The following is a 25193-nucleotide window of genomic DNA, read 5'->3' on the forward strand; positions in this document are numbered from 1 at the left end:
CTCTGGAAGAGCAGTCAGTGCTCTTAACCGCTGAGCCATCTCTCCAGCCCTCATTAGCATAATCTTGGTTGTCAGTTCTTTTGTGACTTCCTTTCTAAGATCTCATGAACAGTGTTTATTTCTGGGGCTATAATTTGAGAGTTGTAATATGACAACATAGAAGGCAGATTGAAAATTTTTAAAAGTTTACATGTAGTCTTTATATTTTTAACAAACATACTTTGTTTTGTGCCTTGATAATGTGTCTGCCATTTTTTTACTATCCACTAGCAAAGGGCTTGTGAGCGTAGTTCTGCATTCAGAGTTATTATCGGGTGGTTGGGTGTTGTACTGACGGTTAATTTTATATCTGAGCTTCTTAGTATCTGTACTTCAATGTGGTACTTGCTTTAGAAATAACTTTTTACCTGGGCCTTATTGTATGGGTTTTGATGTATGCACTATGACAATTTTTCTTTATAGTTTTAGAATTTATTTAGAAATATTCATCATTATTGTTACCATTGGTTTTTTTTCCTTTTTTTTTTTTATTAACTTGAGTATTTCTTATATACATTTCGAGTGTTATTCCCTTTCCCGGTTTCCGGGCAAACATCCCCCTCCCCCCTCCCCTTCCTTATGGGTGTTCCCCTCCCAACCCTCCCCCCATTGCCGCCCTCCCCCCATAGACTAGTTCACTGGGGGTTCAGTCTTAGCAGGACCCAGGGCTTCCCCTTCCACTGGTGCTCTTACTAGGATATTCATTGCTACCTATGAGGTCAGAGTCCAGGGTCAGTCCATGTATAGTCTTTAGTTAGTGGCTTAGTCCCTGGAAGCTCTGGTTGCTTGGCATTGTTGTACTTTTGGGGTCTCGAGCCCCTTCAAGCTCTTCCAGTTCTTTCTCTGATTCCTTCAACGGGGGACCTATTCTCAGTTCAGTGGTTTGCTGCTGGTATTCGCCTCTGTATTTGCTGTATTCTGGCTGTGTCTCTCAGGAGCGATCTACACCCGGCTCCTGTCAGTCTGCACTTCTTTGCTTCATCCATCTTTTCTAATTGGGTGGCTGTATATGTATGGGCCACATGTGGGGCAAGCTCTGAATGGGTGTTCCTTCAGTCTCTGTTTTAATCTTTGCCTCTCCCTTCCCTGCCAAGGGTATTCTTGTTCCCCTTTTAAAGAAGGAGTGAAGCATTCACATTTTGATCATCCGTCTTGAGTTTCCTTTGTTCTAGGGATCTAGGGTAAATTCAAGCATTTGGGCTAATAGCCACTTATCAATGAGTGCATACCATGTATGTCTTTCTGTGATTGGGTTAGCTCACTCAAAATGATATTTTCCAGTTCCAACCACTTCCCTACGAATTTCATAAACTCGTTGTTTTTGATAGCTGAGTAATATTCCATTGTGTAGATGTACCACATTTTCTGTATCCATTCCTCTGTTGAAGGGCATCTGGGTTCTTTCCATTTTCTGGCTATTATAAATAAGGCTGCGATGAACATAGTGGAGCACGTGTCTCTTTTATATGTTGAGGCATCTTTTGGGTATATGCCCAAGAGAGGTATAGCTGGATCCTCAGGCAGTTCAATGTCCAATTTTCTGAGGAACCTCCAGACTGATTTCCAGAATGGTTTTACCAGTCTGCAATCCCACCAACAATGGAGGAGTGTTCCTCTTTCTCCACATCCTCGCCAGCATCTGCTGTCACCTGAGTTTTTGATCTTAGCCATTCTCACTGGTGTGAGGTGAAATCTCAGGGTTGTTTTGATTTGCATTTCCCTTATGACTAAAGATGTTGAACATTTCTTTAGGTGTTTCTCAGCCATTCGGCATTCCTCAGCTGTGAATTCTTTGTTTAGCTCTGAACCCCATTTTTTAATAGGGTTATTTGTTTCCCTGCGGCCTAACTTCTTGAGTTCTTTGTATATTTTGGATATAAGGCCTCTATCTGTTGTAGGATTGGTAAAGATCTTTTCCCAATCTGTTGGTTGCCGTTTTGTCCTAACCACAGTGTCCTTTGCCTTACAGAAGCTTTGCAGTTTTATGAGATCCCATTTGTCGATTCTTGATCTTAGAGCATAAGCCATTGGTGTTTTGTTCAGGAAATTTTTTCCAGTGCCCATGTGTTCCAGATGCTTCCCTAGTTTTTCTTCTATTAGTTTGAGTGTGTCTGGTTTGATGTGGAGGTCCTTGATCCACTTGGACTTAAGCTTTGTACAGGGTGATAAGGATGGATCGATCTGCATTCTTCTACATGTTGCCCTCCAGTTGAACCAGCACCATTTGCTGAAAATGCTATCTTTTTTCCATTGGATGATTTTGGCTCCTTTGTCAAAAATCAAGTGACCATAGGTGTGTGGGTTCATTTCTGGGTCTTCAATTCTATTCCATTGGTCTATCTGTCTGTCTCTGTACCAATACCATGCAGTTTTTATCACTATTGCAGTGTAATACTGCTTGAGTTCAGGGATAGTGATTCCCCCTGAAGTCCTTTTACTGTTGAGGATAGCTTTAGCTATCCTGGGTTTTTTGTTATTCCAGATGAATTTGCAAATTGTTCTGTCTAACTCTTTGAAGAATTGGATTGGTATTTTGATGGGGATTGCATTGAATCTGTAGATTGCTTTTGGTAAAATGGCCATTTTTACTATATTAATCCTGCCAAACCATGAGCATGGGAGATCTTTCCATCTTCTGAGGTCTTCTTCAATTTCTTTCCTCAGTGTCTTGAAGTTCTTATTGTACAGATCTTTTACTTGCTTGGTTAAAGTCACACCGAGGTACTTTATATTATTTGGGTCTATTATGAAGGGTGTCGTTTCCCTAATTTCTTTCTCGGCTTGTTTCTCTTTTATATAGAGGAAGGCAACTGATTTATTTGAGTTAATTTTATACCCAGCCACTTTGCTGAAGTTGTTTATCAGGTTTAGTAGTTCACTGGTGGAACTTCTGGGATCACTTAAATATACTATCATGTCATCTGCAAATAGTGATATTTTGACCTCTTCTTTTCCGATCTGTATCCCCTTGATCTCCTTTTGTTGTCTGATTGCTCTGGCTAGAAGTTCAAGAACAATATTGAATAAGTAGGGAGAGAGTGGGCAGCCTTGTCTAGTCCCTGATTTTAGTGGGATTGCTTCAAGTTTCTCTCCATTTACTTTAATGTTAGCAACTGGTTTGCTGTATATGGCTTTTACTATGTTTAGGTATGGGCCTTGAATTCCTATTCTTTCCAGGACTTTTATCATGAAGGGGTGTTGAATTTTGTCAAATGCTTTCTCAGCATCTAATGAAATGATCATGTGGTTCTGTTCTTTCAGTTTGTTTATATAATGGATCACGTTGATGGTTTTCCGTATATTAAACCATCCCTGCATGCCTGGGATGAAGCCTACTTGATCATGGTGGATGATTGTTTTGATGTGCTCTTGAATTCGGTTTGCCAGAATTTTATTGAGTATTTTTGCGTCGATATTCATAAGGGAAATTGGTCTGAAGTTCTCTTTCTTTGTTGTGTCTTTGTGTGGTTTAGGTATAAGAGTAATTGTGGCTTCGTAGAAGGAATTCGGTAGGGCTCCATCTGTTTCAATTTTGTGGAATAGTTTGGATAATATTGGTATGAGGTCTTCTATGAAGGTTTGATAGAATTCTGCACTAAACCCGTCTGGACCTGGGCTCTTTTTGGTTGGGAGACCTTTAATGACTGCTTCTATTTCCTTAGGAGTTATGGGGTTGTTTAACTGGTTTATCTGTTCCTGATTTAACTTCGATACCTGGTATCTGTCTAGGAAATTGTCCATTTCCTGAAGATTTTCAAATTTTGTTGAATATAGGTTTTTATAGTAAGATCTGATGATTTTTTGAATTTCCTCTGAATCTGTAGTTATGTCTCCCTTTTCATTTCTGATTTTGTTAATTTGGACGCACTCTCTGTGTCCTCTCGTTAGTCTGGCTAAGGGTTTATCTATCTTGTTGATTTTCTCAAAGAACCAACTTTTGGTTCTGTTGATTCTTTCTATGGTCCTTTTTGTTTCTACTTGGTTGATTTCAGCTCTGAGTTTGATTATTTCCTGCCTTCTACTCCTCCTGGGTGTATTTGCTTCTTTTTGTTCTAGAGCTTTTAGGTGTGCTGTCAAGCTGCTGACATATGCTCTTTCCTGTTTCTTTCTGCAGGCACTCAGCGCTATGAGTTTTCCTCTTAGCACAGCTTTCATTGTGTCCCATAAGTTTGAGTATGTTGTATCTTCATTTTCATTAAATTCTAAAAAGTTTTTAATTTCTTTCTTTATTTCTTCCTTGACCAGGTTATCATTGAGTAGAGCATTGTTCAATTTCCACGTATATGTGGGCATTCTTCCCTTATTGTTATTGAAGACCAGTTTTAGGCCGTGGTGGTTCGATAGCACGCATGGGATTATTTCTATCTTTCTGTACCTGTTGAGGCCCGTTTTTTGACCAATTATATGGTCAATTTTGGAGAAAGTACCATGAGGAGCTGAGAAGAAGGTATATCCTTTTGCTTTAGGATAGAATGTTCTATAAATATCCGTTAAGTCCATTTGGCTCATGACTTCTCTTAGTCTGTCGACATCACTGTTTAATTTCTGTTTCCATGATCTGTCCATTGATGAGAGTGGGGTGTTGAAATCTCCCACTATTATTGTGTGAGGTGCAATGTGTGTTTTGAGCTTTAGTAAGGTTTCTTTTACGTATGTAGGTGCCCTTGTATTTGGGGCATAGATATTTAGGATTGAGAGTTCATCTTGGTGGATTTTTCCTTTGATGAATATGAAGTGTCCTTCCTTATCTTTTTTGATGACTTTTAGTTGGAAATTGATTTTATTTGATATTAGAATGGCTACTCCAGCTTGCTTCTTCTGACCATTTGCTTGGAAAGTTGTTTTCCAGCCTTTCACTCTGAGGTAGTGTCTGTCTTTGTCTCTGAGGTGTGTTTCCTGTAGGCAGCAGAATGCAGGGTCCTCGTTGCGTATCCAGTTTGTTAATCTATGTCTTTTTATTGGGGAGTTGAGGCCATTGATATTGAGAGATATTAAGGAATAGTGATTATTGTTTCCCTTTATATTCATATTTGGATGTGAGGTTATGTTTGTGTGCTTTCATTCTCTTTGTTTTGTTGCCAAGACGATTAGTTTCTTGCTTCTTCTAGGGTATAGCTTGCCTCCTTATGTTGGGCTTTACCATTTATTATCCTTTGTAGTGCTGGATTTGTAGAAAGATATTGTGTAAATTTGGTTTTGTCATGGAATATCTTGGTTTCTCCATCAATGTTAATTGAGAGTTTTGCTGGATACAGTAACCTGGGCTGGCATTTGTGTTCTCTTAGGGTCTGTATGACATCAGTCCAGGATCTTCTGGCCTTCATAGTTTCTGGCGAGAAGTCTGGTGTGATTCTGATAGGTCTCCCTTTATATGTTACTTGACCTTTTTCCCTTACTGCTTTTAATATTCTTTCTTTATTTTGTGCGTTTGGTGTTTTGACAATTATGTGACGGGAGGTGTTTCTTTTCTGGTCCAATCTATTTGGAGTTCTGTAGGCTTCTTGTATGTCTATGGGTATCTCTTTTTTTAGGTTAGGGAAGTTTTCTTCTATGATTTTGTTGAAGATATTTACTGGTCCTTTGAGCTGGGAGTCTTCACTCTCTTCTATACCTATTATCCTTAGGTTTGATCTTCTCATTGAGTCCTGGATTTCCTGTATGTTTTGGACCAGTAGCTTTTTCTGCTTTACATTATCTTTGACAGTTGAGTCAATGATTTCTATGGAATCTTCTGCTCCTGAGATTCTCTCTTCCATCTCCTGTATTCTGTTGGTGAAGCTTGTATCTACAGCTCCTTGTCTCTTCTTTTGGTTTTCTATATCCAGGGTTGTTTCCATGTGTTCTTTCTTGATTGCTTCTATTTCCATTTTTAATTCCTTCAACTGTTTGATTGTGTTTTCCTGGAATTCTTTCAGGGATTTTTGTTTCTCCTCTCTATGGGCTTCTACTTGTTTATTTATGTTTTCCTGGAATTATTTCAGGGATTTTTGCGATTCTTTCAGGCATTTTTGCGATTCCTCTCTGTAGGCTTCTACTTGTTCTCTAAGGGAGTTCTTCACGTCTTTCTTGAAGTCCTCCAGCATCATGATCAAATATGATTTTGAAACTAGATCTTGCTTTTCTGGTGTGTTTGGATATTCCGTGTTTGCTTTGGTGGGAGAATTGGGCTCCGATGATGGCATGTAGTCTTGGTTTCTGTTGCTTGGGTTCCTGCGCTTGCCTCTCGCCATCAGATTATCTCTAGTGTTACTTTGTTCTGCTATTTCTGACAGTGGCTAGACTGTCCTATAAGCCTGTGTGACAGGAGTGCTGTAGACCTGTTTTCCTCTCTTTCAGTCAGTTATGGGGACAGAGTGTTCTGCTTTCGGGCGTGTAGTTTTTCCTCTCTACAGGTCTTCAGCTGTTCCTGTGGGCCTGTGTCTTGAGTTCACCAGGCAGCTTTCTTGCAGCAGAAAATTTGGTCTTACCTGTGGTCCTGAGGCTCAAGTTCGCTCGTGGGGTGCTGCCCGCGGGCTCTCTGCAGCGGCAGCAACCAGGAAGACCTGTGCCGCCCCTTCCGGGAGCTTCAGTGCACCAGGGTTCCAGATGGTCTTTGGCTTTTTCCTCTGGCGTCCGAGACGTGTGTGCAGGGAGCAGTCTCTTCTGGTTTCCCAGGCTTGTCTGCCTCTCTGAAGGTTTAGCTCTCCCTCCCACGGGATTTGGGTGCAGAGAACTGTTTATCCGGTCTGTTTCCCTCAGGTTCCGGTGGTGTCTCAGGCGCAGGGGTCCTGCCGCTCCTGGGCCCTCCCCTACGGGAGCCCAGAGGCCTTATACATTTTCCTCTTGGGCCAGGGATGTGGGCAGGGGTGAGCAGTGTTGGTGGTCTCTTCAGCTCTGCAGCCTCAGGAGTGCCCACCTGACCAGGCGGTTGGGTCTCTCTCTCACCGGGTCTGGGAGCAGAGAGCTGCTGCGGGCCGGGATCCGCGGGTGTGGGCAGTTTTTGAGATAAGCACTCACTAAAATAGCAACACATAAACCACGAATGACCCTGACTTTATTTCCCTTTTTCTCCTCACGTGTTTGTTCCTTCTGTGTGTCATACCAACATGTCTTTTCTTGTATTGTTTCCCTTTTGAGGGTTTTCCCACATGTTCTTCATAGCACATTCCCTTGGCCAGAGCCAGAAAAAGGAAGTTTTGATTTTTGCTTTTTTCTTCTGGTTTAATTAAGTTATTGATTGATTGATGCATTCATTCATTAATTTTGTTTTGTTGGTTGGTTTTTTGTTTTTTGTCTTTTTTTTAAAGCTTCTTCCCCAGTGTTTAGTACATGCTGAACTTATTTTGACTTTTTTCTTCCTACCTAATATTTGCAGCCAGTTTCCAGCAGCAGACGACAATGTTCACCTTGTCACTGCTTGTACATGTTAGCCAGGAGCACATTTGAAAGGACCCCTCATTCCTTGTACTAGACTTCATTCTAAAATTCTAAATAATTATACTTCGTCCTATTTTTTCCCTTATCCTCGATTACCTCCATTGACATGTTTAAAGATGGGTTTCTAGGATCCATGTAGAAAACAATGAAATGTTGTCTTTTTAGGCTCACATTTTACTTGACTGTGGCGAAGACAATGTCTGTAAACCTAAACTGGAAGTTTCTGTAGATAGGTAAGTTCTGCTATAAACTGTAAATATAAAAAATAAGAAATTTAAATGGGGGGCTGGGGATTTAGCTCAGTGGTAGAGCGCTTGCCTAGCAAGCACAAGACCCTGGGTTCGGTCCCCAGCTCCGAAAAAAAAAGAAAAAAGAAAAAAAAAAAGAAATTTAAATGGAAAAGCACACTTCTCTACTCAAAATGCTGATGTTTCTAAGGAGAATTACTTATGGAAAGGAGAAATCCCAATTTTCTTCACAATAAAGCAAGTTATACAGTGGTATTTCACTATATTAATATGGTGTTCTCACTAGGGCCGGACTTGGCAGGTTAGGACCTTTGGGTGTACATGAGTCCTACTAACTGCCGTGCTGCACTTCATTGTGGACAAGCTCTGAACTGAGGAATATCCTTACCACTTGATAAGACTGTTGTAAGCATTATGACAAAAGAACAATCCATCTTTTTAGCAAGGCAATCAAGGATTAAAAGTACATGCACAGATACAGCGTGACTTTGGTGGCATGTGTACACAGGCATGAACTGTAACGGCCACCACCGTCCAGTCACACAGTGAGGAGCAATAGACTTTCACCCAGTGTGCTATGTTCTGTTTTCTGTTGAGCTGCTGAGAAGCCTTGACCCATCCCGAGGCAGGGAAGGCTGTCAGCCACGTGACTGTCTCCAGTTTCTGTGAACAGTCACGCGCTCCCTCCCCATGGAGTCTCTTTTCACTGTTGGATTTGAATTAACTTCCAGTGATCAAAAGAAGATCTATATTGGGGATGACAACCCTCTGACCCTGACCGTGAAGGCGCAGAATCAAGGAGAAGGCGCCTATGAAGCTGAGCTCATCGTTTCTATCCCACCACAGGCTGACTTCATCGGGGTTGTCCGGAACAACGAAGTAAGCAAGCTAGCTGTCTCTTTGAAAACCTCGGCACACTTGCTGCCCTTGTTCACATTCATGAGGTGGTCCGTATTTAGTAAGCCCAAGCTTAGCCATTCTGAGACTAAACTGCTAGACAATATAGTGACTATCTTACATAATTCCTTTCAGGCTTGTGCTTTGCATAATGTATTATTGTGGAGTTATTAGGTTTGCCAGGCAAGCATCTGAAAAATGAGGTCAGCTAGATATCATCCCTAAGCCTGCCCATCACATTGCTAGCCAGATGCACTGTGACCAGAATCTAAGTCCTCCCAACGCTTTCACATTTGCATGCAGCCGTGGTCCACAGCTCTGACTTCTTTCTGTATTACTCAAATAGATTTATTTGCTTCATGAAAAGAGGAATTTAAATACCTCCAGGATATTGGGTCAGGACTTTGTAGTTTCTGCTTTTTGGCTACTACTGATTTCTTTTTGCATCCTAACCCCACTCCTCTCTTGTTTTCTTTCTTGTCTATCAAAGGCCTTAGCAAGACTGTCCTGTGCATTTAAGACAGAAAACCAAACCCGGCAGGTGGTGTGTGACCTTGGGAACCCGATGAAGGCTGGAACTCAAGTAAGGCATTTTAATTCCGGATGTTTCTCTCTGTAAACAGAATACCGTGGTCTTTTCCCCCTCTAGGTTTTTTAGAGTAACTTCAAACCAAGTTGGGTTTTCCTTTGTTACTGCTGTTTGTTTTTGTGTGCCAGGACCTTGCACATGCTTGGAAAATGCCCTGCTGCTGGGCCACATCTTAGTCCTATTTTGTTTGCTTGTGTTTTTAAGATAGGGTCTTGCTATGTAAGCTCAGCATGGCTACAAACTCAAGTTCTTCCTGCCATTGTCTCCTAAGTGCTGCATTACAAGGCTGCTGCGTATCACCACGGCGATCTACGTCACATCTTTATTTTAATTTATATATTTTTATTTAAAAATTTTAATTTTTTATTTACTTTGTATGTGTATGCGTGTATATGTGTGTGTGCGCATTATGCCTACATATGCATGCATGTAGGTGACCACATGCTAGGGGGAGGTCAAAGGGCAACTCTTGGAAGTTGAGTCTCTCCTTCCACTGTGTAAGACCTGGGAACTGAACTCAGGTCACCAAGTCAGGTAACAAGTGTCTTTACCCACTGAGCCATTTATTTCATTTGCCCTCAAAATAGTATCATTGAATTAGTTTAGATTTAGAGTTTAATTATTAATAGAACTGTTTGTTTTAACTAGGATACTAAAATTTTAAGTGGAGCTGTATGAGCTTCCAAAAATTTCTTTTCACGGTCCCTTAAATAGTAAGCAGTAAATAGACAAAAACACGATTTAAACTTGAGGCCTAAGATGCTAATTTTAGTGTTTTGAGCCAGGGTATCTGTGGAACCTTAAAAGCCACGCTGACAAACACAAAGGCCTGTCACTCTTAAATAAGCTGGTGCTATTTTATTAAGCTGAAGTCTTATTTCATAGGGAACTTAGTTGGATCAGGCTCCCCTTCTGATGGTGAGCACAGAGCTTTAGAGCATTAGGCCACACTCCCAAGGAGGCTCTTCCCAATGCCCTTTTGGAAACAGTATTGTTTACCAATATTCAGGAAAACATGGCTGTACGTGTGACGATTTACAAGTAGATCATGGCGTGGCACACCGATGTCAGTTATGTGCACATTGTTGCCGTGGTGTAAACACTGCATGCTCCTTTAAGTGTTCATCCATGGGCAGCTGTATCCTGGACAGACATTTCCTAAAGAGCAGCTTTGTGTTTTCTCATTCTCTGGTTCTCTAGTGTATGGCTCCTTTAGTTCCTGGTTTTCCTCCTTTTCCTTTTTCTTTCTTCCTTTTGCTTTTTCAAGACAGCGTTTTTCTGTGAGGCCTTGACTGTCCTGAAACTCGCTTTGTAGACCAGGCTGGTCGCCAACTCAGAGATCTGCTGGCCTTTGGACTAAAGTTGTGTGTTTCCATGTCTGGCAGTTCCTGGCGTTTCTAAGTGGCCAACTCCAGACTTTGTAATGGGAGTGCAGCGAGTGCCACAGAGGTGTCTTTTTTACCCGCAGTTTTGTGAACTGCTATCTTATACATGTAATTTGGTCGTTTTCTCTCCTTCTCTCTTTCTTTCTTTCTTTCTTTCTTTCTTTCTTTCTTTCTTTCTTTCTTTCTTTCTTTCTTTCTTTCTTTTTTTAACTAGGCAAGCGCTCTACCACTGAGCTAAATCCCCAACCCCTGAGCTAAATCCCCAACCCCGGTCGTTTTCTTTAAAGTCAATCAGTTTTCTGTCTTGGGGCTTAGGTTGTCCCAAGGGAAGGGGACTGAGAGCGGTGTGAGAGGAAGATTCTGCTTCCTGTCTGACTCCTTTAACTCTGTACTCCTAAAAACCATCCAATGTGGGGTTGAGTTCCTGAGTTCAATTCTCAGCAACCACATGGTAGCTCACAACCATCTGTAATGGGATCTGATGCATGTGATCACAGCTCTTCTTGTGTGTCTGATGACAGCTACAGTGTATGTATAGAAATAAATAAACCTTTAAAAAAAAAAGGAAAAAAGCCTCCAGTGTTTCCTGTCTGGCTTCCTAGCTCAGATCAGTTGTCAGCCGCCTATATTTTCTTCTGCTCAACTGTGCAGTGCCTTCATTGGAACAACAGACATTATAACTGTTAGAAAGACAGTTAATTGTAGGCAGGCAGGTATGCCTATAGTTAACAGTTGTTCAATAGCCTCCATTATGACCTCAGTGGAAAACCAGATGTAATCATTTTTGTTCAGCTTTACAATAAAACTCATGAAAGTATAGTTTAGAACCCACTCCTTTATTTGGATGCCAGATTTGACATTTCTGATTTAAAGAAGACACTGATCACCATTGTTACCTCTTCCCCTCTTAGCTGCTTGCTGGCCTTCGTTTCAGCGTGCACCAGCAATCAGAGATGGATACTTCTGTGAAGTTTGACTTGAAAATCCAAAGGTATGAAAACACGGCATCAGGATAAAGTAACCATTTTTTTCTCTTATAAATATATCACATACCACCCTTTAAAGATGGAATAATGCAGGTTCGGTACTGCATTATCGGATTTTTTTTTATTTGTTTGTTTGCTTGTTTGTTTATTTATGTGCGTTGGCGTTTCGCCTGCATGCATATCTGTGTGAAGGTATCGGAGCCTCTAGAACAGGAACTATAGAGAGTTGGGAGTGGCCATGTGTAACCGCCATGTGGGTGCTGGGAATGGAACCCCTGTCCTCTAGAGGAACAGCCAGTGCTGTTAACTGCTGGGCTGAGCCACCTCTCTATCCCTGCATTATAGACTTCTTAAACCAGTTTTACAAATGATTTTATTGTCAATTTGAGTTTATAAAACAAATTTGGGAAATAAAGCTTTTCTTCATCTTTGAATTAATTAATCGATCAGTATGGCTTCAGTCGAATTAATGGAAATTAAAATAATTGGTTGATCGGTGGGGCTTCAGTTTCTATTCTGCTTCAGTTGTTTAGTTCTAGTTCCTCCGAGTTTTCCCTTTCATGGCTTTGGTGATAAATGTGCCCAGTTCAGTCCTGAGCCTGTTTCTTTCTTTTTCTTCTTCACTTTTCAGCTCTAATTCTTTTGACAATGTCAGCCCAGTCGTGTCTTACAAGGTCGACCTTGCCGTTTTGGCTGCCGTTGAGATAAGAGGGTAAGTGTGCGCCTCAAGCTGAATATCTCGTTGTGCTTGCTTCTGAAATGCTGGACTCTGACTTTCTGCAGGCAGCCACTCCGCCTCAGGGCTGCTTTCCCAAGGCAGTGGCCTGTGGAGAGATGAGGCCCCGAGTGTGCTTCAGAGTCCCAGGTTATCTTTCTGGTGGTCGTTGGAAAGGCATGGTAACCGCCATCTTATGTACGTTGATTGAACCTCTCCAGCGATTGCTCACTGGTTCGGCTGTCGCGTGCTGGTTTAACAACAGTGGCTTTTCATGCATAAGTTCATTCATAAGCTTCCCCTTTAGGCTTTTTAAAATTACCTCTGATGTTAGAATATTTGGGAAAATGAACTGACTGCACTGTGTGATATTCACGGTAGGTTTTCTTTGTTTAGAGTTTCAAGCCCAGATCACATCTTTCTTCCAATTCCAAACTGGGAGTACAAGGAAACCCCTGAGACTGAAGAAGACGTTGGGCCTGTTGTTCAGCACATCTATGAGGTTTGCAGTCCTGGGACCTAATAGACAGCTACTGAAGGGGCCATGGGGAAAGTGGCTAAACTTTAAAACCAACCCTATATAAGCTTTACTTGGCGGTTGCATAACGTAAACATGTACCAGAAATCCTACTTGTAAGTTCTTTTTTATAGACAAATAGCTATATTTGTTTAAGGAACGCAAAATCGACTCTGAGTAAACAAATGTGTGTGCCCCATGACTTTTTGAAGTTCTGACTAAAAATTGGAAATGCCTGTAATTTGGCAAATTGAGTCAGCATTCAGTAACTCTTTAGCAGTCTTCTCGACGTTTGCTTCCCGGTAGATCTGTCTCTTGAGAGATAAGCAGGTTTGACCCGGGTGCACAATGGTCATGTTTGAAGTCTATCAACAGCAACTGCTGCTGTTAGACAGATCCCGTTTGTGATAGCATTTCTAGTGCCAGCATTGTGGAAGGATTGTACAACTAATTATTGGCCAAGGCGCTTACATTTCCTTTTCCTTATTAGCTGAGAAACAATGGTCCAAGTTCATTCAGCAAGGCAATCCTGAACCTCCAGTGGCCTTACAAATACAACAACAATACTTTGCTGTACATTCTCCATTACGACATTGATGGGCCGATGAACTGTACTGCCGACACAGAGATCAACCCTCTGAGAATTAAGGTAGTCAGCCCTAAGTAGCTTTTTATTATCTTAACTTTTATTTTCTTTCTTTCTCAATGGATACATGAAATATAAAATAAAAACAGCTAATTTGATGCGTGAACTCTGCGAAAAGGATTTTAGTTCACGACCAGAACACTAAAAATTAGCCTATTTATGGAATAGGTAAAAAGTGACTGTGAAATCCTTGCGAACCTTATGTTTATGAATGTTCAGTAAATCTCAGGAGATGTTCTTGACCATGGGCCATTGTAATGTCAGTTTATCAAATGTGCAATGCTGTATTTAAGGCTATTTTATTGTTGAAACTTTTGTTTATAGAAGAATAAGATAGACTATTTTACTTACGACTTGATTTACAGAGTCTAGGGAAGTGTCATTTTATAGGACTTTATATATTTTTGGTGATAGTGATCTTTGTCCTAAAATATATATTTACCTAAAAGTATGACATCAGACCGGGCAAATGATGGCACATGCCTTTAATCCCAGCATTCAGAAGGCAGAGGCAGGCGGATCTCTGAATTTGAGGCCAGCCTGGTCTACAAGTTACAGGACAGCCAAGGCTGCACAATGAGAACCTGTCTCAAAAACCCAACAAAACAAAACAAAACAAAAAAAATTGCATCACATACAGTCTAAGGAAAGTTATAAAAATAAGCCAGGCTTGATGGCACATGCCCGTAATCCCGTAAATTTGATGTTATCTGGGATTACATTTTGTGTTCAAGGCTGGTCTGGACTGCGTAGTAATACTCTTTCTAAATTGCAGAACAAATCAGACTCAAGCCTCCTAACGGACTCTCATCATAGATGTGCTGTAGAATTTCAGCTCTTTCAGCATTGGTATCAGTTTCCCGCCAGGGATGCCAGGAGAAGCAATGGTTAGGGAAAGCTAACATTTGTATGTAACTAACGCTGTCGATCTTTTATTTTCTGTCTTTCCTGTTCACTAATGCAGAGTGGTAAATTTTCTGTCATACCACATTGTCATAGATTATATGCCAATCATATCTAAGTGTCAGTGCCCAAGTGTCAACGTAAGATGTTTTTCTTTTATCATTTAACCACCGTTTTATAGTGCAGTCCATGTCTTTACAGACGCCCGAAAAGAATGACACAGCAGCTGAGCAAGGAGGAAGAAATCATCTCATCACCAAGCGGGATCTCAGCCTCAGTGAGGGAGATGTTCACACTTTGGTAAGTGCCATCTCAGGCGCACAGAGAACAAGCACCTAAAAATACACGATTCCAGGACACTTGACAGCAGCACTGCCTACAAGATCTTCGGTCCCCTTGATCGTCGTCCTGGTTACACCCATGACGCTTCTCAACTGATCCATTCCATATACTGTTTAGTAAAAGCATTTTGTGTTCTGCCTGCCTCGGCTGTTCCTCCAGCTGGGCGTTTTTGATCTCACCTTTCTCTTTGACGCATCAATGGCATTTTCCGGGAGAAACCCGGAGGCCCAGTGATGAAAACATATGAAGGGAATAGTTAGTGCAGTGATGGAACTTCAGTCATGTCAGGGCTGTTTAGTGTCGTACTGTTTGATAGAAATGCATGGTTAGCAGCCACTATTTGTTAAAGCCCTTCTTTTATTTAATTACACTCTCATTTTTCTTTGTCTGTGGCACATACATGTTGTGGTATGTCTGCAAAGGTCAGAGGACAACCTGTGGGAGTGACTTCTTTGCTTCTAACACGTTGGTCTTCAAGTTTGACAGTGAGAACCTTTACATGCGAAGAAGCCATCTTCCCAGCCCACACAGTCTACTGTTTTTATGTAACTGAGTCCTGTGGTCAAAGGCTCGTTGTTCAAATACTGAATTTTCTTCACCACATCAGGGCGATATTCTCTCCTGGTTCTCCATCTGCCGCCCCTATGCTCTTCAGTCTCTGTGTTTGGATTTTCATCCCCTACACTGACCGTCAGGCTCCTTAACTGTGGGTTAGAATTTCTCTTAAGTGTCTGTCAGAAAATATCAAATCTGAAAGTACATCATGGAGTTTTCCCAGCGTTTGTCCTTCCACACTGATCCACATGTGGTGACTACAAACCCCATTCTCCATAGAAATTCTTCCTCTCTGTGTCTCAACTCCTACATCCTGCGTCTCAGTAAGTTCCATCCCCATCTACTTTGTCAAACGCCTCCTCATTCTAACCCATCTGTGCCAACTCTGTTCCTTCACGTGGCCCACACCACTTTCTGTTGACTGTTACCAACCTTGGCCTCTGACTTTATGCCTTTATCTCTTCCAGTGTCTATTTACCACAGAACACTCTTTGATGTGTAGGTCACTGGCAGGTCACCACAGGAATTTCTGAGTTGACTCAGAAGAATCACAGGCATTTGGAGAGAGGGCTCAGTAGTGAAGAGCAGCAGCTGCTCTTGTAGAGGACCTGAGTTTGGTTCCCAGCACCCACAGCAGACAGCTCACAACCTGCAGCCACAGCTCCAGAGGGACCAACACTTCTGGTTTCAGAGGACATTTTCATTCATGTTCACACACTCCTACACAGGTACACATAACTAAAAAGAAAATAGTCATTAAAAAGCAGTCACTGATTTATGGCTATAGTAGTATGTTATTAGGAGTCATTTTATTCTTTTATTATTCTCTTATTATTTAATCTTTTATTCTTTTTTTTAAAAGATGTATTTATTATATATAAGCACACTGTCTCTGTCTTCAGACACCAGAAGACGGCATCAGATCTTGTTATGGGTGGTTGTGAGCCACCGTGTGGTTGCTGGAAATTGAACTCAGGACCTCTGGAAGAGCAGTCAGTGTTCTTAACCACTGAGCCATCTCTCTAGCCCCCTAGTCTTTTATTCTTTTAAAAGAATAATAGTACTAGGTTTTCCCCTTGTCCCATGACCTATCTTATCTAATCTCAGATTCTTGGCCACCATTGTAGTGTCAATTACATAAGTGGGTTCCATCTTATGGAGTGGGCCTTAAACCTCATTTAAAAAAAAAAACAAAAATGTTGGTTACTCACATAACATTGGTGCCTCTATTACCCCAGCCTATCTTGTTGACAGGTCACTGTGGTAGGGCACAGGGTTTGTAGCTGGGTGATACTGATGATCACATTTCTCCACCAGTAGCATGCAGGGTACCTTTTCAGTCCCATGAAGGTCAGTCAGGTAGGGGTGGAACTTCTAGTTAGGCACCAGCTGGACTTTTCCACTGTAGATGACATAAGTAAGTTGTGTCCTCCGTAGTAGGACTCTACCATTAGGTTGTGGAGAACAACCAGTAGCCTGTATGTTGGGGGATGTCCATTGGGCTCCTTTGTGCAGCGACAAAGGAAGATGTGACCTATCTCCAGCAGTGGAGATTTATGGTGGTCTAACTGGAGCCTTCTCTCCCCATTACGTGGTGACTCCATTAAATCCCTTTCAGGAAGCTTCTATAGTAATAGGTTTCCATATAGGTTTCCCAGTGCTGTCTAGTTCCCTGACGTTCCCTGCTTTACCCACTCCCCTGTCTTCTAGTCTAGTTTTCCCTTGAGCTCTCCATAATGCTACATGCTATGTCTGCTTGTCCGAGAGATCGTCTCCCTCTCTCCCCGCCCCCATACCTTACTAGGTACTTAACCTCTGTGGTTATTCAGATTGTAGCACACATTTTGAAAACTAGCATCCACATATAAGAGAAAGTATGAGCCAGACAGTGGTGCTGCATGCCTTTAATCTCAGCAGAAGTAGAGGTAGGTGGTTCCCTGAGTTCAAGGCCAGTCTGGTCTACAGAGTGAGTTCCAGGACAGCCATGTTTATACAGAGAAAGACTGTCTCAATCAATGGAGATGGAGAAGGAGGCATACAATACTGGTCTTTTTGGTTTCCAATCTTGATTACCCACATTGAGTGAGACATAAAACGAGTCTCTTCTGAAATCTGTCATTGGCTAACTTGGTTTGACTTAGTAAAAGCAGGTACCATGTCTTTTTTTTTTTTTTTCTTTTTTTCGGAGCTGGGGACCGAACCCAGGGCCTTGCGTTTGCTAGGCAAGCACTCTATCACTGAGCTAAATCTCCAACCCCCCCTTTTTTTAAAGATTTATTTATTTATATTTATTTGAGTACACTGTCACTGTCTTCAAATAAATCAGAAGAGGGCATCAGATCCCATTACAGATGGTTGTGAACCACCATGTGGTTGCTAGGAATTGAACTCAGGACCTTTGGAAGAGCAGTCAGTGCTCTTAACCACTGAGCCATCTCTGCAGCCCCATACCATGACTTTTGGGTCTGAATTACCTCACTTAGGATGATTTTATTTTTCTAGCTCCATTCATTTACTGTTGTTTCAAAATGTTATTTTTTTAACACCTGAATTATATTCCCTTATGTAATTCCTTATCCATTCAGCAGTCGATAGACATCTACGCTGTTTCCCAATTTCTGGCTATTATAAAGAGGGTGGCAACAGACATGGATGAGCAAGGATCTCTGTAGTATGACGTGGAGCCCTTTGGCTATGTGCCTAAGAGTGGTATAGCTGGATCTTGCAGTAAATCAATTCGCAACTTCCTTGTGTCTAGTTAACTTCTTCAGACTGAAGTTTTCTTCCTAGTGCATTCTGTAGAAACAAGGTCTCTCACTGAACCTGGAGCTCACTGATTGGCGAGACTAGCCAGCTAGCAAGCCCCAAGGGTCCTCCTGTCTCTTCCTTCCCAGCTGTAGGATAACTGGCGTGTGTCTCTGTGCCTTGCTTTCATTCTGTGGGTGCTGAGAACCAGAATCAGCTCCTTACGCTTGCCTAGCAGGTGCGTTACTGACTGATCCACTCTCTACTTCTTGTGTAATTCTATGCCACTGATTTAAATGTGCATCCTTAATGATGATAAAAAAATTGTTTTTATTACTGTGGCAAGTTTTGAAATCCTTCCTTCCTTCCTTTCTTTGTTTCTTTTTTCTTTCAAACAGACCAATCTCACTGCAGCTCAGGTTGAAACTTCTACTAATCTTCCTGCCTCAGCTTCGTGAGCACTGGGACTACAAGCTTGCATCACTGTGGCTGGCTTAGTTTCTTCCCTTTTAAACTTATTTTTGGTGTTTGGCATCGAGCAGCTCCTTATGAACTTTAGGTTCAGTGTGCAGACTTCTTAGGGCCACCCTCATCCCAGTAGCAGTTTGTGGGTCCAACCCTGATTGGAGAACTCTTGCGTCCCAGAACACAGGCTATCTAGTTAGGTTCTCTTTCGCTCCTTTCAATAATATTTCAGTTCCTTTCAGAGTTTTCACAAAAAGCTTTTAGTTTTCAGTGTCGTAGTTTTGCACTAGTTATTCTCGTTTTGATGTTGTTTTTCTTTCTGCTGTTGTCACTAGTGTACAATCGACAAGTCCTAGTTGTATGTTGAACTTGTACACCCTGCAGGATCTGTGCTCTGTCGTTGTGTCTGTACTTGTTGATTAGGTCTTTATTAGTTTTAGAGTAGCTTGCTTGGTGGTCGCTGTTGTTTTGGGTTGGTTTTTAATACATGAGATCTTTTCATCTGAGAGACGGCGTGGCTTTATTGTTTATTGTCAGTGTCCTGCTGAACCACACTGGCTTGGCCTGTGCAGTTGACGAGAAGCAGCGTGTCCAGACCCCTCTCCTTGCCTGTGGTCTTCTGTTGAGTGTACATCGAGTTGTGCTTCTTTCAAGGATGTCCTTTATCAGGTGGAGGAAGCTCACTTCTCTTCCTGTTCCTCGGCTGCTGGTGCCATTAACTGGACAGCATGCTCTGAGGGGCACGCATGTGGTGTGGTGCAGTGTGGCCAGCACATGGAGGGATGTGGCCAGCACATGGAGGGATGTGGCCAGCACATGGAGGGATGTGGCCAGCACATGGAGGGATGTGGCCAGTACATGGAGGGATGTGGCCAGCACATGGGGGGATGTGACCAGCACATGGGGGGATGTGACCAGCACATGGTCGTGGTGGCTATTTGTTTCCCTTAGCTGCCAACCTTCAAGTTCCTGAGGAAAACACTAATTTTCACAGGTGTCACCAGCGTGTGATTTTTCTTTCCACAGGTCTCACGCAGAATAATAATTAAAGATTCACTGCTTTCTTTGCTCTTCTACAGAGTTACTGTGATCCAGCGTCTTACAATGACCGTGTTCAGGGTTTGCCCGGAGAATGTTTGGTTGTTGTCATAAAAATGAACTTTTCAATATTACAGGCTTTATGTTCCTAAGAGTAATATACACCATGAAACAATGCTTTTGCCAGGTGTGGTGGCAGGCACAGGTAGGCAGATCTCTGTGAGATTAAGGCCAACCTAGCTTACGTAGTAAGTTCTCGAACAGCCAAGGCTATGTAGCAAGACCCTGTCTCAAAACATATAAAGAAAGAAACGAAAGAAAACTGTTTTTTTCTGAAGGGAGATGGCGGGGAAGACTGGGAGGAGCAGAAGGGGGAAAGTTGCTGTTGGATGTAATATATGAGAATAATAATAATAATAATAAAATAATAATAATAATAATAATAATAATACAGCACAGAGTTAACTATTTTCCTGCTTGTTAAGCATTATGCCTAGAAGACAGAAGAAGCCATAGATTTCTCTTTGGCCTTCACGTAAGAATGCTTACTGTTCAAACGTTCCAGCCGACAGTGTGGTCTGACTTTGTGAGGAAATGGTCTGTTCTGGCAGGGCTGTGGAACTGCTCAGTGCTTGCAGATCACCTGCCAGGTCGGTCGACTGGATAGAGGGAAGAGCGCCATCCTGTACGTGAAATCCCTGCTGTGGACCGAGACGTTTATGAACGTAAGCAGATAGGTGTACCAGAAGATTTATACAGCTTTCAAAGGAATGATAAGGCTTGCTGCCTAAGACACCATCCCATTGTTGTCTCTGTGCAGAAGGAGAACCAGAACCATTCCTATTCCCTGAAGTCATCCGCTTCATTTAATATCATAGAATTCCCTTACAAGAATCTTCCGATTGAGGATCTCTTCAACTCTACGCTAGTAAGTCCCTGGCTTCAGAGAGTGAATAAAGAAAGGCAATGCGAACACCTTAGCTTTTTTTTTTTTTAATGGAAGTTTAACTATAATTGGTGAGAATATACATTGTTTGAGAGGATTGTATATTTTAGAATCAAAAGCGTTTTCTTCCTTTCTCTCTGATTACATTTGTTGCTGCTGTGGAGGGGCACGTGTCACAGGGTTCTTGTGGACGTCGGAGGACAGTTTTCCAGAATTGATTCTGGGACCTGAGGATTGGACCTGACATATCGGGTGTGGTGACAAGGGCCCTTAGCTGATGAGTCATCACTGGCCCAGGCTCTTGTCCCATGACGTCCCTTTACTTCCTCATTCTAGAATTAGTAGAGCTGGCCCTTTTTCTTTATCACTTGGTGCTGTGTGGCAGGGTTTTAAACTGTATACCAAAATTGTCAGGGGATATTTTGGGGTTACTTTCTCCCCACAGTTATAGGGTAGAAAACTAAATACAATGAACAAACATATTTTGAAGATATCTAAGTATTGAAAATAGGATCAGTTGTCATGATCTGTACTGGGTAATTTCCTAGCCATTTCAATTTAAATCTGATGTCAACGTATCGTCGGAGTTTTGTGTGTGTGTGCACATGCCATGGATGGCTAACATATACTCACTAAATTATTGTATGGAAAAAGAACCATGATGTGACTACGACTGAATTAATTGTTAAAAGTAAGTCATGTACTCACTGACTAGGCCAGTGAGGTATTTAAGACACAGTGTGCTTTCTCCAATAGGTCACCACGAACATCACCTGGGGCATTCAGCCAGCACCCATGCCTGTGCCTGTGTGGGTGATCATCTTGGCGGTTCTCGCAGGGCTGCTGTTACTGGCCGTGTTGGTATTTGTAATGTACAGGGTAAGTGATGGGCGTTGAAGGGGGTAGGAGGATAGACTAGGAGAAAGGGGGACAAAGGATGAAGGGAGAGGAGAAAAGGAGAAAAAGGGCCACAACGCTGCTGCCTGGTGAGCAGGGTTTATTTCAGGATGGTACACTGAACGAGAACGCCATTTGAATTTTCGAGGTGATAATACAGCCAGTCGTATTTTTAGTGTTCCATCACTTAGCACGATCTATGCCTTCTCTTCAACTGGCAGATGGGCTTTTTCAAACGTGTCCGACCACCTCAAGAAGAGCAAGAAAGAGAACAGCTTCAGCCTCATGAGAACGGCGAAGGAAACTCTGAAACCTAACTGGGTTTCTTAAGCTGTGGTACTTCCGCGCCCTCCGAATTTACCACCCCGATGGCGGATTTAAATCTCTCTCCTGAAGAATAAAATCCCGGGACTGTATTGCTGAGGGCACCCAGCAGCCTCAGTTTACCCACAAAATCGAAATGGGTATTTGTTGACTTCTCTTTATAAATAAGTTCAGATCATTTACTTCACATTACACTGACGTGTTTTTAGGCCTTTAAGTGGTGGAATTTCAGTGTACATAAGACAGATAGCACCCGAGTTACCACGTTGTATAGCATAGTACCTTTTCACTTACTGCTTCTAATTTACTGTGTGGGGCTTCTCTCTGCGGTGTTACGTTAGGGCAGGTAGGATTGTAAAGCAGTTCAGACTTAGACCTTAACTCAGTAAGTTTGCACAGGTACTTAGAACAGGTACACATCACACTACAGTTGAGTTCATAAGCTACTGAAGACTTTGCAATTGCATGGACTTAGATTTTAATATCATTTACACAGCGGGACTTTTAAAACAAATAATACCATCAAAATTCTTTCCTGGGACTATAGCTCACTTCGAAGCACATGCAACTCTCTGGGTTTAATCCTCCACACGGGGAGGAAAAACAGTAGCTTCCTGTATTAACAGCGGTACAGTATTTTTATATGAAAATTAGGTTTTTATTTATGTGTAGTTGGCATTGTATTTTATTGTATTTTAACTTTTGTAATTTAAATTCTATATCAGATCCTTTAAGCCATTTCATGCAGAAAATTTTATAATTAAAAATACCCATTATGTAATAGCGTGGTCTCAGCTGATGATGATGACTGAAGCCATTGGAGTTGGAAGTTGTTTCTAGTACATCTGTTTCCTTCGTTTGGGTGCCTGCAACGTATAAAAGCTCGAGAGACTCTCTGTAGATGTCTCTACCCCACCTGCTCACCAAAAATCCGCTCTTTAATTGTACCTGAGCTTTTAATTGGTAGTAATTTATTTTCCTCCTGTCTTCATATTTTCCTTCCACTTCCAAAATGGAGACTGGCTCAAGACTGTCTTCATAACCTATAGGAACCTGGATATATCCTCCCCCCCCCCTTACCCCATGAGAAATGGCTGGGATTAGCATCCCAAAGGTGGCTATTGATTTGTTTCTAGCGATAGCATGGGTAGTACCTTAGGTTAAACAAGGCAATGTATAAAACCTTCCCCCGCAGTCAGAATAAAAACTAAAAAGGTGTAAGCAGTTCTTGTTACTGAGACCTCCTAAAGCTGTCTTACAGTTTTAAATTCAAATTACTTTTCTGGGGCTTTAATAGAGGCAGCAGAGGAAGGACGGTATGGTCTTAAGTGTTGGTGATTTATTCACAGTTCCTCAAGGCCCCCGGGATAACTATTAATTATAGCTATTTTTGTGCAATTACATCATGTTATGCATTGGAAGCTGAGAATTTTAATAGCTTTTAAAACTGCTGTCCTCATTAAGCGGTGAAAAATATTTCTCTTAAATATTGAATATTTTTCCTACATTTTAACAATAATTAAAGTTTGTCCCACCATATCTTACATTAATTCCATGTGCGTGGATGAGCTAATCTGGAGGATAATATATTTTCATACCTTGAAGCGCATTTATGTGAGTACAAATTAGACTATAGACAGAACCCTATATCTAGCTTTAATGAAATTTTAAATGAATGAGTTTTGGCCTGAAAGATCATAATCATATATACAATAATAATTATTTTTTAAACCAATAGATTTAAATTCTTTGAAGGAACATTTTTTTTTTGTCTTACGGCCAAATGCCACTTGGCCAGCTAGGACCACTGCACAGTCACTAAGTTGGCCGTACAAACTCTTGCCTTCCTTGTCTTTCAGCATAATAACTGCCTGAAAACCAACGAAACTCATTCCTGAAAACCAATGAAACTCATTCTCTGGCAGTCGAATCAATATTGGTTTTTACAGCTCTATGCCAAGGAGTAGCTTTCTGTTAGAGATAGAAAGATGTTGTAACTGGGAAAACTGACATGATGTGTAGGTTTCACATACAACAGTATGGATTTTCTTTTTTAAAAAAAATATAAATCTGTACCTCTGTAAAATTAGGAATTGTAATTTGAATGTTAACTCTGAAAAGATGTTGAGATTCTCTTTATGCTATAACAGCGTAGGCATATAGCTAATGAAACAACAGGAGATTATTTTAGATTGATATTTTTTATTTACTGAAAATTGAAATTTATTTCCAAGTATGAAATTTTCATAATCTAGTTTGATTAAAGAAATGGATTGGTCCGGAGGACATTTGACACACATGAGGGATATTAACACTGATACTGATTTCTTACAGAGATATTTATTTTAGAGTCGATACTTTAAAACATCTGTGTGAGGGTTACTTTGCCCCCTTATGTTTAATTATCATCATAATTCTGATTATGTTCTCAATGACTATGAAAGGTGACACAGTCAAGATATTATTGTCTTAAATCTACCTGTATCGCAAAATTACTTGCTAATAATTAATCCTCGTGAATACATTACTTCTATAATGAGGAAAATCACTAAGAGCAGACAGAGAGTTTTGTTGCTACCTTACGAGAACAGTGAGTGTCTGTAGTGAGTCTAACCCTAAGGAGGGAATTTGGTGGCAGCATTTATGTAAGCAGCTGGTTCTATCCCCATGTGGGGGAGCCTCATGGAGAAGAAAAGCAAGTGGTTCTAGAGTATCTGTGTGTGGCCACTGACTATCCTAATGTCACTTGTGGGTGGCTTGTATATTTAATTTGATGAGTAAGGGAACCCGGCAAAAATGTATTATGGGATCTAAAAAGGCAAAAAAAAATTAACTCAATGCCTAGTGATTTGTAAAAGGTTTCTTTGAACTTACTCCTTTTATTTGAACCATGAACCTGTGGGTATGCCATCTACAGTATACACTGGCATTCACTGTGATTTCTGACATGTCATGGACTTCCTGTGCGGTACTGAATCCTTGCATTCTGTTGTCATTGTTCTCAAGTGCAATATAACAATGTAACGAAACTTAAATATGAGTCACTATTAATTTAGTAAGAAATTATTAATTTGTCACTATTAATCTGAGTAGAAATTTATTAGTATTTTTTATTAGCAGAAAAGAACAATTCTGCTGTAGTTGTAGATATACAGGTGAAGTTTTTTTGTTTTTTGCTTTTTTTGTTTCGTTTTGGTCTTTTTTTTTTTTTTTTTTTTTTTACCTCTAAACCATCCAATCTGCATTTTATTTTAGGTGGAAGACAAACTATTCCCTACCAGTTTTAAGACATCTTCAGTATATTAAGATAACTTGGAAGCTGTGTGTATCAAATTACTTTGCTCTCTAAGTAACATGGAAGATATTTTTTTTTTTTGGCTTCTCTTGTGATCGCCCACATTGGGTGAGACATAAAACGAGTCTCTTCTGAAACCTGTCATTGGCTAGCTTGTTTTGAGTTAGTAAAAGCAGGTTCCATGCTCTGCTTGGTTTCCAATGTGTAACTTGTGACTGTATAATAAACTTGAACATCTGGTGCCA

At 41.2% G+C, this 25193-nt stretch overlaps 1 protein-coding gene across 6 annotated transcripts in view; it reads left to right on the plus strand.

Moving 5' to 3' along the window:
* The window catches only part of Itgav (integrin subunit alpha V), an 88131-nt gene extending 62938 nt beyond the window's left edge, over window positions 1-25193 (plus strand). For 4 of the 6 annotated variants that reach the window (NM_001398692.1, NM_001398693.1, XM_063283421.1 and 1 more), the window contains 12 exons: window positions 7621-7688; window positions 8435-8582; window positions 9091-9183; window positions 11486-11565; window positions 12192-12272; window positions 12672-12777; window positions 13283-13441; window positions 14543-14641; window positions 20098-20211; window positions 20307-20414; window positions 21189-21311; window positions 21551-25193. In NM_001398692.1, the coding sequence (NP_001385621.1) occupies window positions 7621-7688; window positions 8435-8582; window positions 9091-9183; window positions 11486-11565; window positions 12192-12272; window positions 12672-12777; window positions 13283-13441; window positions 14543-14641; window positions 20098-20211; window positions 20307-20414; window positions 21189-21311; window positions 21551-21646 (1275 nt within the window). In that variant the 3' untranslated portion in view covers window positions 21647-25193. The remainder of the gene's footprint in view (window positions 1-7620; window positions 7689-8434; window positions 8583-9090; window positions 9184-11485; window positions 11566-12191; window positions 12273-12671; window positions 12778-13282; window positions 13442-14542; window positions 14642-20097; window positions 20212-20306; window positions 20415-21188; window positions 21312-21550) is intronic. The other 2 variants (XR_010064599.1, XR_010064598.1) reach the window with 1 other exon arrangement.

Source organism: Rattus norvegicus, chromosome 3 (assembly GCF_036323735.1).
Source record: "Rattus norvegicus strain BN/NHsdMcwi chromosome 3, GRCr8, whole genome shotgun sequence".
NCBI lineage: Eukaryota > Metazoa > Chordata > Mammalia > Rodentia > Muridae > Rattus > Rattus norvegicus.